The sequence below is a fragment of the Paramisgurnus dabryanus genome, chromosome 15 (assembly GCF_030506205.2).
Source record: "Paramisgurnus dabryanus chromosome 15, PD_genome_1.1, whole genome shotgun sequence".
NCBI classification, from domain to species: domain Eukaryota; kingdom Metazoa; phylum Chordata; class Actinopteri; order Cypriniformes; family Cobitidae; genus Paramisgurnus; species Paramisgurnus dabryanus.
The window spans coordinates 33,177,598-33,198,137 of NC_133351.1; the positions used below are offsets into that span (position 1 = coordinate 33,177,598).

Genomic DNA, 20,540 nt, shown 5'->3' on the forward strand with positions numbered 1-20,540 from the left:
CTTTTAAAAAGGTCTTTGTTTGTTAAAATTACTGAATATAAAACACTGTACTTCAGTGTATGAATTAAATATAGATGCATTCTTATAAAGTAAAACAGTTCTTGAGTCATGAACAGAGAGTGATTCTCTCTTTAATATTATTTAAAATGAATTAGGTTACTGTAGCTTTAAGACATGAGAGAGATCTTTGCTCTGTACTCGTGCTGAATGACAGGCTGTTTCTGTGCGCGTGCATCATGCTCCGCGGACAATAGCAGCTGCAAGGTAAAATTAAAGTTTAAATTGTTAAAACTTTAAAACGCATGCCTGTAACAAACTTTCGGCATGATTATGCAGTGTATGTGATTAGATATATATGTTGTATACAGTGTTTGATTGGGATGTGAAGACGCGTCGTGCTGCATGTTAGGATCTGAGTGCACCCTCATAGAAAATACACACATCTCTCTGTAAAGGCAAAGAGAGAAATCCAAATTTGCACATGAGCAACAGGTTGTAAAAATGGTCTCAAATTGCACCCGCATTCAGGATCCCTATGTTGACAAAAGTAAACAGAAAGATCGGTTCATGAGATCAGCAAATTTAGAGAGTACCGATCGAGTCATTTAAGACGATGATCAACAAAACCAATCTATGGCTGATAGGAGCATCCCTAGATTACATTGACTTCATTTAATATGAGGCCTAATAATGCCATTCATTTTTATCTGTTTTACCTTGTTTCCATTAGTATTTGTTTCCAGTTTGTCCTGATCCGTGCCTACTGGGAGATGATGTGTGTGTATATTTGTGTGTTTTCAGGTGAAGCCGCGTGTGGTGGAGCCTCTTGACTATGAAAATGTGCTCATACAGAAGAAGACTCAGATCCTCAGTGATGCACTCAGAGACATGCTGCAGTTTCCTCTGGAGGATTTTCAGGTGAGAATACCTGGCAACCCCATCAGCTGCCCATAGGCTTTATGCGGGTTTAACACAGGACGCTGTGTGCACTGCGCTCATCGCTGGATTTATAACAGCCAAGTGATTCGAGCTATGCTGGCCAGACCAAAGTAGGCAGAGTTTTCAAAACTTTCATTTGTAAGATACAATTTGTAAGATATTTGCAGTGAAATATCCAAAAACCACTAGGCAAATATTATATATACTTTGTCCAGCTGATTACTATCAATATCTCTAATGTTTTCAACTACTTGTAAATCATGTGAAAATTGGCATTTTAAACAGTGACACAGGGCAGTGCAATCGCGTGATGTTAATATCCATGTTTCCCTTTGTTACCGCCTTTACTGACTAAAAATCACATAACAACAGTGTCGTGGACAAATGTGGAAGTATGCGTCTGTCGGGCCACTCGTTTGTTTATGGTTAGTTTGTTGATCTGAATAAACCAGTGAATTGATTTATTTGAATTATACAGCTCCGGGAATTCCGACACACACAGTACAAGCTTTTCGTCCATTTTGCTTTTTGCCCTTGTTTGGATAACCCGTTTCTATTGGCCATGCGGATAATCGGAACAGAGCGCGGCGCAAAAGTTAAACTATTTTGAACTTTGACCACGGCGTGAGAGCGAGCTGCACTCCACTGTGCCTGCGTTTTGGTCGACGCAACAAACAAACTGTCCTCATGAGGCACTAGCCATTGAAATAAATGGATTTCATAGCGGAGTGCACAATGCGTCCTGTGTGAAAGCACCATTGCTGTGATGATCTTTACAGTCTGTGATCATTCACACACATTTTCTGTCAGGATTAATTTTAAACATTATAAAAAAAACTTAAACTGCAGAAGCTGGTGTTCAGCTCACTGTACAAGTCATTCAGACTGCCTAAATGGGATCGCACACCGGCCGCGCCGTTCAGCGCCGCACAGCGCCGCGTCGTTCTAAAAAAATCGAACACATTGTTTTCTATGAGTATACGCACACTGGCGCCGCCTGGTGTGACTCAGGAAGTTGCTCAAATCCCTGTCGCGCCACTCACATAGTTTAACATTAAATAACATCATATTTGTCCCAAATCATTAACGATTAACATTGGCTGCTAACGTATATTTTGCATTTTTAAGTAGACGTTATCTGACGAAGCTTGCGCTATTTAATGTGCACTTCCGGTTTACAATACCTCCGAGTTGTCCTAGACGCGGCGCGACGCTCAGCTGCGCGGCCGGTGTGCGATCCCCTTTATCCTGTCATAAAGTAATTTTCTCTTATAATAATCAGCACACGTGTTGATATCAAGAAGTGTTCAGGATTTATACTGATTCAGTGATGATCTAACAACTGGTTTTCTTTCAATATTAGCGCAGACAGAGGTTTGTGTTAGACAGCAGGAGCCTCTAGTGTGCAAGAAATCTTCTGCTATTATTTTTACATTTGGCAGAATCTATTCATCCTCCTGGGGTGAATAATGCTCTTATTCTGACCTCAGATCCTGGGTTATCTCTACTGGGAAATGATCGCACTTCAAAGTTCATGCAAAAATAACAATTCAGTCATCTCTAAAAAGACTACAATAAAGAGTGCATACATTTTTGGATTGAACCCACAATGTTTTGCACGGCTAACGTAAGTCTCTATCACTGAGCCATAGGTAGACAGAAGTGCAGTAGGTGACAGAAAGAGAGAAAAAGAGGCTTCGTAACATCTGTTGTGTCTGTCAGGAGCTCTGCTGAATGTTTAGCTGCTCATAAATCACATCTGGTCTTTGAGTCTGGTCACAGTCAGTACTTTATTGTTCTTACGTCATGAACTAAACTTAGACCCAAACTAAACGGCTGATGGTCTATTAAAAGAAATTTAATCTTAATTGTCCTTTGTTTTTATTAAGGATGCACAAATACAAAATTTCTGTGCCAATATTTGGTTACAAAACTGACTTTTTATTTCAGATTATTATGTTGTGAAATCATAGAAGTACAGAGAAAACTGCAGTTCTGTTGTCAGTAGCTGCGTTTGCATTACCGATTTGGGCAAAACTATAGCGTTATTTTCTAAAAGACTATTGCACAATGATGGCCTTTTCATTAATCGATGATATGCAACTGAAGTGTAGTTTTTTTCCTCTTGCGCCAAGTCATTCCAAACATCCCGTCGACTGATGTTGGTAGGTTTCCTATCACATCCACTGCACTAGCTGTTATTTTTAATTGAAGGAGGCGTAAGAGTATTATACAAACATTAATGTCAACGAGGTAATAGTACATTATTTTGAATAAAATTTTATCCAGCAAGTTTTTATCCAAACATTATTGGAAGGGAAAACCTCTTATACTTGGGAGCAGACATGTATGATGTGTTTCTGTGAGGTTTTAGTTAATAATAATAATAATAATGTGATTTACTTGCATCAGGTGACCTGAAAATGCAAATAAATCATTGGTTCCATCAGTGGCAGCTCGTGATTGCTCATTTGAGGGGCACAAATTCAAAATATGTGTTTGTTGCGTCATGTGAACCATGTGCATCACGTGTTTTGTCAAAATAAGTGCCTGCTGCACATGCGTCAAAACCATTTATGATAAAAGAGACGTTCACATTTACCAAATACACACAAGACACTCCCTTAACGGTAAACTTTAATTACGCATGAGATTATACGAGTATCTGGCAAACGCAAGCGTCTCTTTTATCATAAACCCTTTAGATGCGTCTGCAGAAGGCACTTATTTTGACAAGACACGTGATGCACATAGGTTCACTCGACACGCCCAACACATATTTTGAATAGGGAACCACACATTTTGACGGGCTACATAAATGTGACGAACTTTGCATCGAGCGCCCTCAAAAAAAAAAAGTCGTCATACTCACGGAGTATATATATATATAAAGCTCTAGCCTGAGTCTGACACACTGGAGTTGATCCCTGTGCTCATGAGTCGCAGTTTTCCTTCTGTGATCAGTATCTCTCCAGGAGGAAGTAAGGGTTTCAGGAAGGAAAGTTTGGGAACAGCAGGGTTCTATTGTGTGTGTTTTTGGAATGCCCTCTGTATCCATTAACACTGCTTTCCGCTGGATCTGAGACTCACTGACCTTGCTGAAATAGACAGGCACTTTATTCATAAACAAAACCAGGACATAGGTGACAAACTCACAACATGTGTTGTAGATGTTAAAGCCTGTCAGTGGACAGTCGAGGATATCACATTCTGTTATATCATGTGTGTCATACTGTTGTGTGTCCATACTTAAAGCAACACCAACAAGTTTTTTTACATTAAAATAACGTTTCCAAAAAAGTTTCAGTCGTTCATCCACTTGAAACAGGGTGAAGGGCACTTTCACATTTGCTTTGCAGCCCTCTATCGGCCAAAAACGCACTAAAGATGGGCCAAGTTAAGGAGTAATTTAACTCAAACTGCAACAAAAGTCACTTATGTCCATCACTGCTGGTCTTCTCAAAACATACACAACAAGTTGCTGCTGCTGCTTCTTTGTTTTGGGTTTACTGGCCAAACTGCTGCTTCTTTGGCTGTTTCATAACTGGTTCATTGTTACTGTATGCAGGTATACTGTCTACTAGCGGTCTGCATGTGTAATTGCATGTCAATGCGGACAACGACGCATATATAAAAAACGCAGCGTAGCCAATGGCGTCGAGGGTATGGCTTAAGATGTGCGCACAACTATAATGAGCCATGAAGTATAAATGAAAACCGAAACGTAGCCTATGGCGTCAAGGCTACACCGTAGGACTTACTGTACGCGTAACTATAATAACTACATCCTGAACATCCTGCAGCCATCTATTAAAGTAGGGATGCACCGATACCGATACTGGTATCGGGTATCGGCCTCGATACCACATTTTCTAAAGTACTCGTTAAAAGTCCCCCGATACCAGGGATCGATACCACGGTCTGAGAAATGTCTATGTTTGAGCGGCGTGTAAGGGGTTAATGCCTCGTGTGTTGTCCAAAGAGGCAGAGTTTACAACGAACTGGAAAACTAGTCCGTTGTTTTTTTGTTAAATTATATGACTAAAGCTGTTACCTGTAAATTTAAATCAGGTTTTTTATTAAGTACTCGGTATCGGCAAGTACTGAAATGCAAGTACTCGTACTCGTATTCCAAAAAAGTGGTATCGGTGCATCCCTATATTAAAGTCTTAGAAAGCATTCAGAATCCCCCAGCATTGCAGAGCAGTATGTATAAAATATTGATTTGATTGTAATCCACTTAATCTTTCTCCTGTAGATTTCTACACTGTCACGGCATAACCGAACTCTTTACTCATCTGTACCAGCACACGCTGTGAGAGAAGCCCAGATCCTGTTTGTGCAAGAGGTAATACGCACACATATAGTACACTACTCTCTCTCTCTCTCTTTACATGATGACTTTACCCTCTCATATATTTACATTGTTACTTTACTCATTCTCTGCTCATATGAGTTTCTTTCCTCTTTAAATCACAACATATATAATGTTTTTTCAATATCTACCCACTTCATGTTGCTAAAGTACATGTGGCACAAAAATACTTGTAGAAATGAATAAATGCATAAGTTTTATTTGCATTTAAACAAACACATTTATTACCCTCTCTGTGTACAATACAATCATTTTGTAAATAATTTATTCTTTAATAATTAAAGCGCTTTGAAAAAAGCACTATTTGATTTGAACAAATAGTGTTTATGTTTTCACTATTGCTACATTTATAAACCACATTCATTCAGACTCCATCTGTCATCTTGGATAATTATTTTCATTAAGCATTTTTCTTGAAGGATTCATGCAAATAACAATTCTTCTGACTTTGGTCCAAAAGATACATCATCTCATAAGACCACATCATTTTGTTCTCTATTATTTAGGCAGCTTCCTAAACATATTTGGGTCCATGACAAAACAAGCTCTTAAAATTATTTGAAAATGTATGTAATGCAGATTTTTGAGTCATGTACAATGTGTTTATAAAGTTTGGTTAATAAAACAGCATTTCAGTGCATTTTAATGAATTTTTTCCACAAAATGTTGATATTGATATGAAAATGTCAGGTGGTACAATCGATCATTTTGTATTTGCCAGATAAGTTTTAATGCGCTCCCTGTGTCATGCTGATTGTTTGTTTATTTGATAGTGGCATTCAAAATTATTATCCTGAAAATACTTTGAAGGTGTCAAACAACTTAAACATAACAGGGATGCAAACGTGTCACCTTTGGGTTAAGTTCACGGTTTTGAATCCAAAATGGGTCATTTTTGTGAGTCATTTAGAACCAATGAGTTTTTGAAAATTAGTAGGTGGGCTGGGGGGTCTGCGACAGGGTAAATTAAATTATGAAAGTTATTTCCATGTATTGTGGTAACAATGTCAAATCACTAACCAGTTTAGCAGATTATGCTTTACAATTTATAGTCACCTTATTCGCTGCTGAAGTTTAAGCAGCCGGTGCAGATTGAGCGCACATACTCAACAGCAAGGCAGTGTCAACAGACATTATTAAAGTAACGTGCTGTATATTCTGCTGCGTTTATGTCTTTTATAACATTACATAAAACAATAAAATAGTGCATTTCCAAAAGTGTTTTCTTTGCCTATCTGAAACTTCTTGAGAACAACTTTCTCCAACTCAACTTTGACTTTGTACATTTATCCAGAGATAAAGCGTGGACTTGACGAGACATGCTGTGCGCTGGGTTGCCAAGTCCTCTGGTTTTGTAGACTTCATATTGGGGCTACTTTTTAACTGTTTCAGCGCATTGATTCTTTCTGCGGGTTAAAGAGTAACTAAACCCCAAACCAACTTTTTTTAGTTAATGATCTGTAAGGATTATGTTTTATTAGTGCTGTTTATTGATTTTAGTAATTTTTTTGACATTTGGATATAAAGTGTTTCAATACTGCAATATATGGTGTAAAAACGTCTGAGTGCTGCCCTCTTCAGGTTGAACGGTGGCTACTGCAGTTGAATTTTCCCATTGGATGTTGGGTCCAAAAAATGACTCGTGACGTAAGCAGGTTCAAGATCACCACGCCCTTGTTACGATCTCACCACACACTTGGTACAAGCTTAGTTCGTCCCCTCTATCTTCGTAGGGATCTGCCCACTTTTCTTGCATTTTTCAAATATTGCCAGTGGGTGGAGTCAGCCTCTGACCAGTGGTTTAGTTACGCTTTAAGGATGAAAAGTTTATTAGTTATTGGTATGTGCGCTATGAATAGTAATTGGGATGCTTTTGGGCTAGTTTTGAATGTCCATAAGCTGGTTTTGAATATGGCAATTTGGCAACCCTGCGCTTACCCGTCACTAAGCAATAACGGAATCATGCAGGACAACTAGTTGTCTTTGTCACATACTCACTCTCTGTCACTGTGTTAATGTAGCCACCTGCTGGCTTTTTTTAAATGCGCAGCGCTTACATTGTAAAAAAGAAAAAACATACACGGCAATATTCAACTTTGGGAAAAAGGCTCACCAATGTCAGTCCTCACACGGCTGTCCAATCACAGTGGAGGAGGGGCAGGATAAACATCACAACAACCAACCGCTGCATCGTTCAACTGGCAGTCGCCGTCCACCTGCCATTTTTAGCCACATTTAAAAGTTTAGTTTTCCACACCTTTACAGTATACAAGTGTTTATAGATGTCAACATGCAACGGTGAATGTTCTTGTATAATATACGCATTTGAGTGTTGTGTTGGTTTTAAGTGCAACATTGCACATAAAATAACGCCTAACGCTGCCTTGTTGATAAAGGTAGAGTCAGATAAAGGTACTGACCTCGGCAATGAATATACTTTAACAAACTTCTACTTGGATGCAGGTATAAGCTTTTGTCTGTGATATCAAATTCATAAATATACTTTTTAAATACAATTAAAATAGTTTTACATTGGTTGTACCACCTGACACAGAAAGTGTACCAGTCTACTACCCATTTCATTAAAGTATTTTTTCAGTATTTGACAAACTTTTTATTCATTCATATTTACTCTTTATACTTATTAACTTCTTAATAAAAGTCCCATGAATTGTACCTTGACATTTGAGAACATCCAAACTGTTGGACAAAAGTTTTTCAAAGATCATGCCAACAACCACTGATAATTGTGAAATTTGTTTTATACGAGAGATTTCGAACATAAAGTAATGCCAAAGTATCTTATCTTGAATTTTTTATAATTTTAACAGCTCCACCTGACATTTTGCAAGTTTGAGATACCGAAACAAAAATCTGTGTTCAAAAAAATACTGAAAATGTATTTAAATAATAGGTTTAATAGAATAAAGTGACACATGTCATAAATGTATCAAGTTATTTTTATAGTAAATAATGCATATGCATGTTATGTCATTAAGACATTTCTTAGATAGGTACCTGTCTATGTTTTTAAGCAGAGCTGAACTTTATGTGTATGTTGATTTAACATCAGTCACTGGTGACTCTCAACATTCAGAGATCGTGATGCTAATATTCTGCTGATGTAGTCAATATTCAGTCTATTCAGTGGCTGCTAACTTCCGTGTGTTTTGATCTATATAAAGCTTTTTTGTTTAGCCTCGAGGAATCATAGCGGGATGTCTTTCATCTGCTTTCCTTCACCATGAAAAAACATCAGATTGGACACAGAGCAAAGCGATCAGTGAATAAATGATAGCTGACTGGGTGACTGTTTGAAACAGGGACCCAAAAATAGTAATTTTAGATTTTCTCTGCTGTCAGAACAAAGATGAGCAGTCTGTGATAAGGTTACACATCAAGCTAGCATGCTTTTTGAGAGAGAGAGAGAGAGAGAGAGACAGAGGGAGAGAGAAAGAGAGAGAGATGGACTAAGATACATTGAAGGTCAGAATCGTAGACTGTAAAAAATATGGACGTAGTGTCCGTGACGTCACTCATAGGTTCCTGAAGATCGTTTTTGAGGCTTAAAGTAGGCGGTGCCTGCCGTCACCATCGTTGTGCGTAGGTCCTACGGCGTAGCTGTGACGGCGTACGTTCTGCGTCAGTTTTCATTTATACTTTTGCGTTGTCCTCCGCGTCGACGTGCAAACACACCCTCAAACGGCTGGTAGGCAGTATCCACGCGTGTAACCACAGTAGCAGCGCTACCGTCAGAGAAGAAGAAGCTTAGCAAGTTAACCCACAAACGAAGAAGAAATAGCAACTTGTGTATAATTTGAGAAGACCAGCAATGATGGAAGTAAATAAACAGCGACTTTTGTTAAATCACTCCTCAACTTGGCTCATCTTTGTTTTCACCGTCACAAACGGAAATACCTATGACGCAGTTTTTTTACCTGACGGGAGGGGTTCTGGTGGACCAATCACAGCGCTTACAGTTCGCGTAGATCTGACGCGCTGTTAAATTTTTTGTGAGGTGCGCGTCAGGCTACGCAGAGCTACGCACAGGCTACGGGGTGTAGAACCTATGCACGACTATAAATCTCCCTTAAGCCTTGAAAAGTTAAGCCTCTGGCTCTTTGATCGCCCCCTGGTGGCTTGCTGCAGTACTCCATAACCCCGCCCTCTCCATTCAAACGAATCGGCCTCTGCTCTAAATAAAAAAAATATTTACACTTCCAATAAAAGTTTCCGAAAGATGGTTTTGGTCCTTTTAAAGCAACACTATGTAGTTTTTTTACCTTTAAATAATGTCTCAAAAAATTATTTCAGTGATAGAACAACTTTTAACTGGACAAATTGTACTGTTACTGCAACCTGAGCAGCCTCCTAGCTGCTATAAGCACACTCTGAAAGTGGCGGTGGAGGGTAGGAAACAAAGCCCCGCCCCTGCCTGCAGAAGAGTGTCTGATACCAGGCACTGTTGCGCTTTTCAACCACATGGGGGAGCTGTAAGTCATTTTTACATGGAAACTACATAGTGTTGCTTTAAGTAGTTGTTATCACGCTGATATATGTTCAAGTGTTCATTATTGTGGTAAGTTTCATTTAAGCTTGTAATTTGATGCTATAGAAACTGGGCGTGTCGTTATGATTGGCGTGGTTGAATTGGTCGCGCGAGCGCGGCTTCATCTCTATCATGGATGATTCCTTCTGTGCATGCCTTGGCTCCAAACTGACTTTTTACATAACATGGCGGCAACCGTGGTCGGAAATTTTTGGCTTCAATTCATGACAATGGTGGGAGGCGACGTTGTGCCGTCCATCTTTTTTTACAGTCTATGGGTGGGATGTGAGTGAAGCTAAGGTGCATGGTTGCTAAAACCACGCCCCCAGCTCGAATCTAATGACAGCAGTGGCAGTTCACCCGTCACTCAAGTGGCCACGCCCTTAATTATGCAAGCTTTAAGGCTTAATTATAACGGATGAGTTACAAAAAAATTCACCCCCTCACAGTTGTCATGGAGGACAAAATTAGCTATAGAGACCAAAAAGACTTTTTGCAGGGTGTAAACATATTATTTTCTAATGTAAAGTTGGTCATTTTAACATGGGGGTCTATGGGAATTGACTCCCTTTTGGAGCCTAGTGGTCAGTCGATGAATTGCAGTTTAAGTCACTTCTATGTTGGCTTCATTAGGGAGATCGGAAGGTTGCCCCTGGTCAGAATCAAACCTTGGTTTTCCACTAAAGCACCCCAGCTTGATTTATCTTCAGCACGACTGAATCTGTTAAATCCTATACATTTATAATGGGTTTTGAATGTCAGAATGAATAATCTTTTTTTTTTTTTTACTGAAATTTTATACAGACAAACAAAGTAGAAGCATGATGCTAATGATGTTGTGTTTCTTTCTACAGTGCATTAAGACTTACATCTCTGACTGGCATGTGGTGAATTACAAATATGAAGATTATTCCAGTGACTTCCGTCAACTTCCCTTGTAAGACCCTGAATAAGACTGTGTGTGTCTATCTTTGTCTGTGTGATTCTGAGACCGTGGAAAGATGTTTGTGTTGGAATAAGCAGGGAATGTGTGCGTATGTCTGTGATTTATGAGGCTCTGTGTAACAATAAAGTTGTCTCCACAATATAACCTTTAACTTTCTAAATGACCATCTGGATTTTTGTCTTTCCTTTATTGAGACAAAGTTCATGCGTATGAGAGAACAGCCAAGATCTGATTACTCATCTGAAAAAACAAAGCTTTTCAACAATAAAGTCATTCAGAAACATAATGTTCTGTTGAGCAATTCAGAAGTTCACATGTTCTGAAATAAACAGTATATGTGGAAAATATAATTTCAACTTAATGTATTATTTTTACACGATTTTACATAAAGTATTATATACACCATGAACTAATGCATTTACTAAAGTTAACAAATACAACTTTATTGTAAAGTGTTACCAATCTTTTCAGAGGTGCTGTAGAATGTAAAACTGTATTTATCTAGGCATAGATGAATAATAAGAATTCTGTACATGGTAATGACATACCATGAGCCTCAAACACTTTATGTAAACCTCGTGCATGCTAAAGACCGCTGGAAAACAGACCAATCTCGACATAACACAGACTGCGACATCACAGTCGAGATGTACACCCCCAACATTAAATTACACATTAAATGAAGTACACTGTTGTTACAATGCTAAAAATAAAGTTGTATAGTTAGCGCTATATGCTAGTTAATGCTATATGCTAGCGTTTAGGCTAAAGTTCGTCTATTGACGTTACAGTTACGTTTTGCAGTTCCATACTGAAAAACACAAACTTATCACTCAGAAACATTCATTTACAATCTCCAAACAATTGATTATTCCTCAAAATCTGTATTTTCGTCTGATACAGACTCAAACATAAGATCTGTTTACACACACAGAGCTACTAAAGGAGCTGCTTTGAGAAACAGCCAATCAGAACAAAGCTTATCATTCATGACCATTTTAAGATTTATTTCTTTTAAGACATACAATCATTGTAGTTTCATTCTTACCTTGAAATGTAACGTTTGCTTTTCTGAAATTGAACCCGAAATAATTAAACCTTGATGACGTATGCTGTCGACCAACGTGACTTTCGGAGAACGCACCCAAAATCCTGTTCCCGGCACAAATGGCCACCCATTGTAAATGGACATGTAAAACCAACTCTGAATAATTTTTACACTTAACTTTTTATCGTTAACTCGTTTACTTTAAATATGTATTAACGAACAATCTGTTCTATATTATGTAAACTGTTTTACTGTTGCTCTTGGGATTTAAACTAATTCTTGACTTAAACTGAGATAGTACACTTTTGACAGGCGTGTGATAGTTCAAGGGAGATGCTGAGACATGAGAGATGCTGAGATGATATACTTTGGCCAGGTGTTAAGGTGTAATGTGTGGTTTGCCAAAAACCAAACTCATTCTCTAAAGAAAATCTATTAATCTGGTTGGTAAAAGTTATAAAGGGTTACAAATAGACCAGCTGTAAATATTTTAAGTCCCCAAAAAATGCTGTGTCTGAATACATCTGATTGCATTTGTGTGTTATCTTGTGTTTTATTCACAGAAAAGTGTCAAGACCTGATAATTTAGCACTGCATGTGTTTGAGGTGGATGAAGATGTGGACAAAGATGAGGTGAGATCAGTCACATGTACAGTATACACACAAACGCACATAGTATGAACCGTTTTCATCATCTTTTATCTCATAGCCATCGTTCTCACCAACAACCAATTATCTTAAACTCACTTACCTCTCTGGATTAAGGCCTGTTTACACCTGGTTGAAGGAACTTGAGTAAAACAGCTGGAGAATGACCTCAAATAGCTAAACCCATTATAACCATCATAAACTCTTTCTCCTGTTGCTGGGGTTTGTGAATAACATTACACCAAAACTCACGCACTGATGGCTCAATAGAGAAACAGTACAGGTTTTATCCCATCTCTGATCCCAATCTCACGTACTATTGAGGATTCGATGATTATTGAGATGTAGTCTGGCATGCTCTCAGGCTTGTGTAAGGTCACATCTGATGACCTGATATTGTCTTTCTGCCTCACCCTTCCCAGAATTCTCCTTTCCATCAACCCAGCCCACAGCTCTATCTGTATTGAACATCTTCCCACTCAGGATTGAGTCACATATCCTCTTTTAGTGCAGATGTGTGCGGTAATACAGACTTAAGTGTGACCTTGTGGTTTTAAGGAATTCAGTATAATTATGTGTGTTAGGTTTTGACTCAGAACTGTGAATAACCCTAAGGGTTTCTAGCTGTGAAGATACGGTTAGACTCATTTGGGTACTGAATGATGCTGCAGCTGCTGTGTGTGTGTGTCACAAGTGTTTTTTGGCATCAAAAGATTCATCCAATTTTGTCCAAAGTGACTTATATTACCTTCAGGCTATGCATTTATCTGTAAATGAATACCTGTGAAATCGAATCCATTACCTTGTTGTTGCTAGCACCGTTCTCTGTGCCAGAAAGAATAATAAACCAGTAGATGTGCTGTGGTGTACAGTACACAAAATGTATTAAGTCACTTTCTGATCGTTATTGACATAAGTAGGGAGAGCAGGGCACAAAGTAACGCTTTTTGGCTTTGGCTATTTTTTTGTTAAAAGAATTTTAACAATTTTTTACACAATTAACACACATCTCTGCTACAAAACGAACACTTAGGCCATGTTTACATTAGAGCATTTGCGTTTTAAAACGGCATTTTAAAATGAAAACGATCCTCGTTTATACTGGCATTTTAAAAAGAATCTTCATCCACACTATACACCACCATAAACCCATGAAACATGACCAATCATGTAACTGGGCATGCGCATAAAAGTGTAAAATAACTTATTACTCTAATAATAGCTTACCTTTGCGCGTTTACGCAGCCTAGGGGTGTGCGATATTGACAAAAAGTCATACCTGGGTCCTTTGCTGGCAACTATAACAGACACTATTTTTGAACCTATAAAAATGTGTTTGGGAAAGTCTTATACTGTTCTATCTCCCCCCTACAACATATTAATATGATTAATAGGTTAATTTTGATTTTATAACTAAACATGAAGGTCTTTATGATTTAAAAAGAAAGCATTCAAGTGAACAGTACTAAACAGTAGCGAACTTGAAGCAAAAATAAATTTTAGCAAATGCAAACTTCAATCAAACATAGTAAGAGGTGAAGTATTGCTTTAGCCTACCAGAAATGCTTATTGCATTAATTTTTAAAAGTGTGCGAGGTCCGTGCACGTCCTCCGCTAGCAACACAGAATAGCTAAAAGCAAGCGCCTAACCGAGCATTATATATAATATTAATGACGTTGAGTTTATTGTTTTTATTAATTTATATTCACAAAACTTATCAACAAAACATCGATTAAAATTAAGAGACAAATTATCTGAAACGAAATTCATTTTAAAGTAGCAAACAAAACTTAAATTAAACTAAAAAATAATGTCTGACCCATTACAATTCTCCCTTCATATTGGCCTTTACAACGCCTATATGGCGTTTAAAATTACAGTCTATCTTTCGTAAGCTAACTAAATTTAAACAAAACATAAACACATTAAACCCAACAATACTCAAACATTAATATTAAACAGACATTATCTATAAGGATACATGTTAGAACAATCAAACATAGTAAGAGGTGAAGTATTGCTTTATTCTACCAGAAATGCTTATTGAATTAATTTTTAAAAGTGTGCGAGGTCCGTGCACGTCCTCCGCTAGCAACACAGAATAGCTAAAAGCGCAGGCGCCTAAACGAGCATTATATTAATGACGTTGAGTTTATTGTTTTTATTAATTTATATTCACAAAACTTATCAACAAAACATCGATTAAAATTAAGAGACAAATTATCTGAAACGAAATTCATTTTAAAGTAGCAAACAAAACTTAAATTAAACTCAAAAATAATGTCTGACCCATTACAATTCTCCCTTCATATTGGCCTTTGCAACGCCTATATGGCGTTTAAAAGGACAGTCTATCTTTCGTAAGCTAACTAAATTTAAACAAAACATAAACACATTAAACCCAACAATACTCAAACATTAATATAAAACAGACATTATCTATAAGGATACATGTTAAAACAATCCGATATAGCGTTTATAATAGCTGGTTGGTAGATGTTTACTATTTTTGGCAAAACCTCCGTTGCAAACCAACATTTACATGAATAAAATAATTTTTACTTTGAAAATGATGCGTTGTCAGGTTAACATCAGCTGTTCGTTTACATAAGACTCCGTCTACGTTCATTTACACTCAGAGCAACGTCTGAGTTCTCAAACTAAAACAGGGTCTTCAGTGTTTGCGAACGAATCCGTTTATGAGAGTCAAAAACGGTGATGTAGTGTAGATGAAAGGCGTAAACGTAGCAAAAGTAACGCGTTTTGAAGGATAAACGCATTAATGTAAACATAGCATTAAAGTGGCGGTGAATTTGTCTATTTTATTATTTTATACTGTTGTCTGAGGTCTACTTATGATGTTCGCGTGGTTTTTACATTCAAAAACATCAAAAACAATAAGTAATAGGCTATTTTGTGACATGGATTAGTGGCTCTCTCAGAGGTGGAAAAAGTAATAAAATATTGTACTCAAGTAAAAGTAAAGTTACTTTTATAATATTTTACTAAAGTAAAAGTAAAGTTACTGGTCTAAAAATCTACTTAAGTAAAAGTAAAAAGTTAATCATTTTAACTTTTTAAACCGGGGAGAGGAGGAGGATTCTAGTATAGTTCAAAAACGACAAGGGAATATAAATCTCAAACTAGTTGTTTTTAATTGTAGGAACATCTTTACAATTAAAGTGCAATAAAAAAGTTAATAAAATAAAAAGCTTTTTTAAACTAAGAAACATTTATGGAATTGTTTAATGATTTTTACATTTGAGTTATGCACTTTTGAAGGTGGTCAGCCGCTAGTAAATACAATCACTATAGTAAGTTTGTAATTGATGTAGGCTATTGCTGATAATATACATTATTTTATTAAACTACATATAGTTTAAATGAGCATATAATGAGACGAGTGCCATGGCTATATACTTTTGACACGTTTATTGTCTTCAAGCTTCCCCTGACCTGGGTACCTGATAATATACATTATTTTATTAAACTACATATAGTTTAAATGAGCATATAATGAGACGAGTGCCATGGCTATATACTTTTGACACGTTTATTGTCTTCAAGCTTCCCCTGACCTGGGTACCTGATGTCAGACCTTTATTCTTCTTTCACTCTCTCTCTCTCTCTCTCTCTCTCTCTCTCTCGCTCTCTCTCGCTCTCGCTCTCTCTCTCTGCTGCAATGTCTAATGACCTGCGCATTCTCGAGGACGTTGTGTTTGACTTGACGCGAAGCTGTTAGACCTCGGAAGATAATGCGCATGTTATTAAAAACGCTTCTTGCAAATGAACGGTAAAAACCCGGTAGTTTCGTACTCAAGAGCATGAATCCTACCTTTCATATGAAAGAAACACTCGCTTCGCGTCAGTAGAAAGTGGTCGCTTATGGCCAGGGGTTTATTTCATAAGATTTGAACTGAGGTGGGTCTGCATTGCGCGCGCCTGTCTCGTCCGTCTCCATGGTTCTTTTTGCGCGTTCCCCCGCCCATCAATCATCCGTTGCGCGTCTTTAAAAATACTTAAGTTAAAGTAAAAGTACAGATTTTAAAAACTACTCAAAAAAGTAAAAGTACACAAAAAAACTACTCAATTACAGTAACGTGAGTAAATGTAATTCGTTACTTTCCACCTCTGGGCTCTCTGGAGAAAAGCTTTGTTTGAAGGGGCGGGCCGCATTGAAGACCTGGACGTAAACACCCACTGCTATGATCGGACAGCTTCATTCCCCGTCATTACATGTGGGGAAAAGTTTATAAAAACATTAATGTGTGAAAATAGCAGCCGAATACATATATGTTTGAGCCACAAAAGATTCTGGGTGCTAAAGATGATACACATAAATGACAATACGTATAGTAAAGTAGAAACAAAACTTTAAACTCGACGTGACTAAAGTACCGTAAACAACACAGTAAGCGCGCATCAGATTATAAACTGCGGCTGATAAGCTCTTATCAATAACTTTTTTGAAAAACTTTTTTTTCTATTGTGCTTGTGAGGTTGCTCTTAGATACACGTAATGTTACATACCACAGTTATATGATAAAAAAGCTTTGTTGAGTGTTTGACCGTTCAAACGCAACTTGCCTAAATCACTGTATACAACACAGTAAGGGGGCATCATAATCTAAATTGCGGCTGATAAGTCCTTCCTTATCACTACCTTTGCATATTTCTACCGTTAAATTACAATCGTATTGTTAAGTGTTGTACCTTTAATAATCGTTTAATGTTTTTAGTAAATTAAAACAGTCAAACATACGTGTTTAGACACGGATGTTACAACAGGACATATCGAGCGATCTCTTCTAACAAAGCAATAGTGAAACACAGTAACTTAAATAAAGTAAAATGTCTTACTTGCTGTGTCATTTTCGTCAGATCCAATATAAGTGGTGCTTTTAATCACAGTCTCTCTGCAAATCCAGCATTGACTTGCTTCTTTACAAGTGAATCCGCACAGTACACACTTCCCACGCGAGCTGGAACTCTTCAAAAACAACCTTTATCCACGCATTCCTAATGTTATTTTCCGAACCTCCGAATTAAAGTATTCAGCTTCTGTGTTGTTCCCACGCGGTTCTTCCACAACCCAAGACTTCATTACCATGATTACTCTATCATAACAGATCACCGTGTCAAAATAAAAGTCTATCAGAAATTTTTTATTTAAAAGTGATTTTGGTTACATTTGGCAATCTTTAAAGACATGTTTAATAGGGGTGTAACGGTACGCAAAAATCACGGTTCGGTGCGAACCCCGGTTTTGAAGCCACGGTTCGGTTCATTTTCGGTACAGTAAGGGAGAAATGCAAACATTAAACTGCAGGTTGTTTATTACTTTAAACTTTTTTTTACAATTTGTTTACACTTTTTTAAACACTTTATTAAAGTATAAAATATATATAAAATGAAAAAATAATAAATAAAATACTACTGCAAAGTTATTTTTTACATTATTTTATAACAGAAGGTAACTCTTATCTTAACCTTCTCTTAAACTTTTTCTACTAAAACCTTGAACTAACAAATTCAATTCCTGAATACATTTATGAACTATTAGCCTACATTTTTGCCACTAAAAATTTTCTGTTTTGATTTATTTTGGATTGTTTAACTCACAGAATTGAATTGGCTATGTACCATCTCTGTATAAAAATAATATTACTGCTCTATGTGTAACTGCATAGCAAGCAACATGATGATATACTTATTATACACTCATTTTGAGATTAGTGAGCTGCATACATAGCCATCTTTGATCTTTTGCACGTTTCTCCTAATCTTTGCTTGTGTCATCAATGTAAGCTGTGACTTTACTTACGAACCCCTCCGCAGCTGAGTAACAGCTGAGTAAGCCCGGGTTACAGCTCTTCTCTGTCCCGACCAGCTGATCGCATTGTGACAATGATATGATTGACGTGATATGCAGATGAAAAATCTGATCACGCATTCCTTATTCTTGCTGTCACAGAAAGCGCGTCTCATGAATGCGTAGCAACGAAAGACGTGCATCCTCTCACGCACTTTTGAAAGAACAAAGCAGCGCGTTGACACGCGTTTAACATGCGCTTTTAGATATGACACGTAAACGTTTACATCAATAATCAAACGGATATACAACTAAGTAAATAAAAATCTTTCTGCGGGCCGAATTATGTTATATGTTTGACAGAAGACTTGCGCTGAACGCGGAGACTTCCGCCACTTAATATGTTCGTGCGGAAACGCACGTATTATGTTCCGCACAGGCGCACACAAAATACTTTCGGTGCAGGTGCGCACCGTGCCGAAAGCCCTGAACCGAAACGGTCCGGTTCGAATACACGAACCGTTACACCCCTAATGTTTAATGATTGTTGAGACACACGTGTGTCACGTGAAGCTGTGGGCGGGGCTACAAAAGTGGTCCGCTCCTTTAAAGTTGTTTGTGGGACCTACCGTTATTGTACAATTACACCGAAAGTGACAGGAGTGCAAACGTGACAACTTACCCCATAGGTGGAGTTCATTGCAACAAACAGAAGGTTTGTTGTAACACCTGCTTAAAAATTTTTGTTTAGTTTGATGGCGGATATTGTTTATATATCTGCCTATAATAGATAGATATCCACACATTCATCCATGCATGATCTTTCATCTAACCATCCTTGTATCAATACATATAAATAGATTTTTTTGAAAGGGCTGTACAATTAAGACACAAAAAATATAATTGTGAGTTATTTCCACTGATATTGTACTAACAGTTATCACTTTGACGATTAATAGTATTTACATTGTTTACCTGAGGCTTAACACTGTGTGAAAACTAACCTCGCTGTTTAAAAATGTTTTCAATCTCAGCTATCAGTTACTAGGAGTTGCTGACATGTTTCAAAATCATGTTATGTTTTAGGTAACAAGACAGTGATTAAAATAATATAAATTTGGATTTGGTGACTTTCACACCCAACTTAGAAATCTTAAAAAACACAAGATGAAGAAATTTACTTTCATGCCTCCAAAACACTCTTTGTTCAATATCTTAACCAAAACACATCAAAATTTTTCACAAATTCACAGGAGATCATCTGACAGTAAGAGAAAAATACCAGAAGCACAGATTGCTCAGCCATGTAGAAATATGTAAAGTAGCCGTGTTACAATTAACCCCGTGTTAATTTGTGCCCCCTCACCCCTACTCCATGGTATCTGTTGACTGGAAATTTCAGATTACGCTTTAGAAAGTATGTTTGTTGAAAAAAGCAGTTGTGTGAGGTCTTTAAAACATCTAAACTCCCATCCAACAATCTCCTTTTGCCCACCCGCACATTTATGTCAAGAATTCATAAGTCATATTACACAATTTCATCCCTAAAGCTTCATTGTGTGTGTCTGCATAGTGTTAAAGCTCAGTTAAACTCAAACTGATCCAGTGTAGTTTTACCTCCCGTTGTCCTCCTTGTTTCTCCTAAACGTCTGTGTGAGGTCTGAAGGTCTCTATTCCCATTATTCTCATATTCGTCCATGCAGGTTTATGTTAATCATTATGAAAATATTGTGGAAATATGACAGAATTCCAAGTTACACAACTAATGTGACTATTGGTTGAATTTGCATCAAAGGTTACAAGATCCCGGATGGACTGATAGAGCAAAGTATGATTGAGTAAAGTAGAAGAGTGCAACTTAAAGCTCATCTATAGAAACATGAGGATAAAACACAGAGGAGAGCTGTAGATGATCTGTTTACTCTACAGTGAAGTTTATCTGAGGTTCTGCTTTGTGTCTGGATTCTGTTCTTCTTTCTTCTTTTACTCCCACTTTAACGTTTGTTTTAGCTGCATGATCAAACAGACAAAGCTTGGATCTGATGTGATGTGTGTTTGTAGGACACATCCTCGCTGGGTTCTCAGAAGGGCGGCATCATCAAACAGGGTTGGCTATACAAGGGCAATGTGAACAGCGCTATCAGCGTCTCTATGAGGGTGAGTCTCTTCGTTTCTGAGGTGATGTTGTGTCTACACGTGTGTGTGTTCGTCACGTTTCATTA

At 37.5% G+C, this 20,540-nt stretch overlaps 1 protein-coding gene across 5 annotated transcripts in view; it reads left to right on the forward strand.

Moving 5' to 3' along the window:
* The window catches only part of LOC135782704 (dedicator of cytokinesis protein 9), a 108,375-nt gene that overhangs the window by 35,846 nt on the left and 51,989 nt on the right, over positions 1-20,540 (forward strand). For all 5 annotated transcript variants that reach the window (XM_065293166.2, XM_065293168.2, XM_065293170.1 and 2 more), the window contains exons 2-6: positions 802-918; positions 5,198-5,287; positions 10,718-10,800; positions 12,421-12,490; positions 20,380-20,475. In XM_065293166.2, coding sequence (XP_065149238.1) covers positions 802-918; positions 5,198-5,287; positions 10,718-10,800; positions 12,421-12,490; positions 20,380-20,475 — 456 coding nt within the window. The remainder of the gene's footprint in view (positions 1-801; positions 919-5,197; positions 5,288-10,717; positions 10,801-12,420; positions 12,491-20,379; positions 20,476-20,540) is intronic.